Raw genomic sequence first — 3,179 nt, forward strand, 5'->3', positions numbered from 1 at the left:
GTAGCCTGGCACTTAGTAGGTACTTAGTAGCCTGGCACTTAGTAGGTGCTTAGTAAGCACTGCTTGTTCCCACCCCTCCCACCCCAGTCACACATTCAAGATGTGAAAGAGGATTCTTCCCCTCACTTCACAAGTCAAGAAAGTAAAGTTTTAAAAGGAGAACAGCCATGGAGTAATCCAAGAGTGGAATCCAGGAGTCCTTTATCCCCTGAGCCTGAAAAACCTTTCCTTGGAGGATGGGAAGGGCATTGGCTTTTGGTCTGAGGGCTCTGTCTACATCACAGATAGAGGAATCCCTGAATGCTTTTGGTAGGGCCCTTTGCCCAGCACAGAGCTCCTGAGGTCTCCATCTTTTCCTCGTTACCCAGGGCAATGGAAATGGGACCAAGGCTGGAGTCAAGTCCGTGCTCTCCCTGGGCACTGTGTCTACTTTTACTCAAAAATATCTTTGGGCTGATGGGGAAGGTTCTGGTGGAAGGGTATTGGAAAAGCTGCAGAGTTGATTTTTGAATATAGGGGTCTCCTGAGAAAAAGGAGGGACTCGAATATTTGGATAGAAACTTGGGGCAGGGCAAAAGAGGAGTCTCTCACCCTCTGGAATCTGGCCAGTAGGGATGAAGCCCAGAGCTGGGAACAATATATAATTGCTGATTGATTGGTTGATGAAGGGGTGGGGTTTCCCTTTCTTTCCCTGCCCCTTATTGGGTCCCCCCAGCTGACTTGGGGGGAATGGCTCCCTCCCCCCACGCCCCCGCCTATGAGGATTGTTTAATGGGGGGTGGCAAACAGCCATGTGCTCCTTGAGAGTCCCCCTCCCGAAATCCCGTTCTGCCAGCTGTCTCCTCCCTTTGTCCCCAACCTCCAGTCCCTGGAAAGTGGCCTGAGGCTCTACTGACATCATCCCTCTCCCTCACCCCTGTTTTTCTTTCTCTCTCCGGCTCCTAATCTCCCCTCCTGTCCATTTGCTCCTTTCACTTTCTTCCCTCTCAGCGGGGGTGCTTCAGGTCCCCCTTTACTCCCTCAGTTCTTTACTCTGTGTTCTAAGGTTGACCCCTCCCCTCCTCCCTTTCTCCAGCTTCCCAATGCTCTCTTCCTTGGGAGCTGCCACTGGCCATCTGTCCTGTTCCTAAAAAAAGCCCGTAGGATTTTTGCCTTCATCCTTTGCCCTCTCCCCACACATCACAGGAGCCGTCCCAGGGTAAAAAAGTAGGGAAACACAAGTGTGGGGAGGTGGGGGAGGGAGAGACCAAAAAGAAGAGAAAAGGAGGCGTGAAAGAGAGACAAGGGAAAAAGTGAGGGAGAGACTTAAAGAAAAACAGCCAGGAAGGCACAGAAAAGATGAAAGGGACAGAAGTAAAAGAGGTGGGGGGTGGGGGGAAATGATGGGAATCACAAAGGGCAAAAATGGGAAAAACAAAACAAAACTAGAAGAGGCTTTAGAATTTTCTCTTTTCTCCCCAAACATTCCCACCCCCCTCTTGTCCCCCCAGGCTGGGACTCACCGACACAGCCATGGTCCCAGTTGCCTGTCCTATCCTCCTCTTCCTCTGGACTGGTTTGGGTTCTGGGCAGATTTCAGCAAGAGGCTCCCAACATCATGGTCTGGGGCCCAGTGCCAGCTCCTTCACATGGGGAGAGGCGGCCCCCAGTCTGGGGAGGCTGAGCAGTGGCCGGAGCTGAGGTTTGAGAAAGCAAACCCGGCAAGCCCCTGAACTGAGAGACTGCCCTTCAGAATAAGCGGTGGGGCTGAGACTTCTTCCAAGTCTTCATCCAAGGGACTCCAACAGCTTCTTTCCCCCTACAAAGATGCCTCGGAGGTGGAGGGTCAAAGGAAGGGGTCCCTAAGGACCTGGCTCATAAAGCTGAGTGGCTTTGACTCCTGGTGCACATACCACATGCAAGAGATCTGGGGACGACTCAGGGGCCACTAGGATGAGAAACTAGGGTTGGGCACAGCTTCTGTCTCTGAGGCCTCTCCAGGGGCAGGGCTCGGGGTGGGGAGGATTCTTGAGTCGTTCAATTGGGTAGGTAGGTAAGTATGAGCCAGGCCTGCTCTTGGCACCTGAGGGTAGAGGAACTTCTAGAAAAGTTTCTCAGGGATGTGGTTTACAGCAGCCTTGGGAGAGGGATGGTGAGAATGGAAAAGCTGGGAAGGAGAGAGAGAGAGAGAGAGAGAGAGAGAGAGAGAGTGAGAGCCAAGACTGGTGCTTCAGACTCTCAGGAGATTGCGAAATCCTTCTAGAACCACAGCCAGGGACCTCACAGAAATGGGGGTTGGGGTGGGGGGAACTGGAAGATTTGGATGATCATAAATTCCAAATTGCTGCTTGAGTTATTGACTGCCCTCCTCAGAAGCACGTAAACCACCAGTGACCCAGGAGCACAGACATCCTCACACACTAGTTCATACCCACTCAGGCCAGCCCACCTAGTTCCACATTAAATGACATTAACTTAAGAGGTGCAGGCTTGCTTGGCACCTGCCCTTTCACATACACATACACAAACTTACAGGGACCTGGGCACACTTACCAACTCACTAACTGGGTCAAACAGACACGATCACAGCGGTCTGACTTCACAAACTTCCTTCCAGCCTCATACACCATCCTCATGACCAGCTGGCGACCAAACACCCCTGCACCTTGCGTTCACTGATCCATGTGCCCCCTACCCCACCTCCACTCCACCCCCTTTCTCCTGCCACCCCCGACGATCTCCCACCCACTCTTAGCAGTGATTTCCCCTCCTCTCAGTGCAAGGGTTCCAGTGTCTGGTTTCCTTGGGGGCCAATGCTCTGGGGACAGTCCATCCCAAACTCCAAAGTGTCTCTGCTAAAGAAAAGAAAAGCAACCGGCAAAGAAAGGAGCAAAAATATCAGAGAGGTGTCCTAACGCCTGGGTGGAGGTAGGTCCGTGTGGGATCCTCCAGGAAAGACACACACACACACACACACACACACACACACACACACACACACAGAGAATCCAAGTCCCTGTGGCAAGGAGGCGGGGTAGGGGGTAGGGGGAGGAGACCTTAGTGGGGGACAGCCCAGTCCTCCTCGAAGGCCATGCTCCACCCCCCTCTTGTCTTCTCTCCTTCCCTCCTTTCCGCCTCACTTGCTTTCTTTCATCAGACTCACTGTCTTTCCACTTACTTTCCTCCTTCTCTCTGGTTCG

The 3,179-nt window shown here is 52.7% G+C and overlaps 2 protein-coding genes across 5 annotated transcripts in view; one reads left to right on the forward strand and one right to left on the reverse strand.

The window, feature by feature from the left end:
• Nucleotides 1-2,688, reverse strand: part of EFS (embryonal Fyn-associated substrate) — a 9,967-nt gene extending 7,279 nt beyond the window's left edge. Inside the window, exons 1-2 of one of the 4 annotated variants that reach the window (XM_027843184.1) lie at nt 2,533-2,688; nt 1,503-1,810 (exon numbers count right to left, since the gene is read on the reverse strand). In XM_027843184.1, the coding sequence (XP_027698985.1) occupies nt 1,503-1,514 (12 nt within the window). In that variant the 5' untranslated portion in view covers nt 1,515-1,810; nt 2,533-2,688. Of the gene's footprint in view, nt 1-1,502 lie in introns of all 4 variants that reach the window. The other 3 variants (XM_027843183.1, XM_027843182.1, XM_027843185.1) reach the window with 3 other exon arrangements.
• The window catches only part of IL25 (interleukin 25), a 16,232-nt gene continuing 14,681 nt past the window's right edge, over nt 1,629-3,179 (forward strand). Inside the window, exon 1 of the mRNA XM_027843020.1 lies at nt 1,629-1,704. Coding sequence (XP_027698821.1) covers nt 1,629-1,704 — 76 coding nt within the window. The remainder of the gene's footprint in view (nt 1,705-3,179) is intronic.

The sequence above is a fragment of the Vombatus ursinus genome, unplaced genomic scaffold (genome assembly GCF_900497805.2).
Source record: "Vombatus ursinus unplaced genomic scaffold, bare-nosed wombat genome assembly UNPS02014894.1, whole genome shotgun sequence".
NCBI lineage: Eukaryota > Metazoa > Chordata > Mammalia > Diprotodontia > Vombatidae > Vombatus > Vombatus ursinus.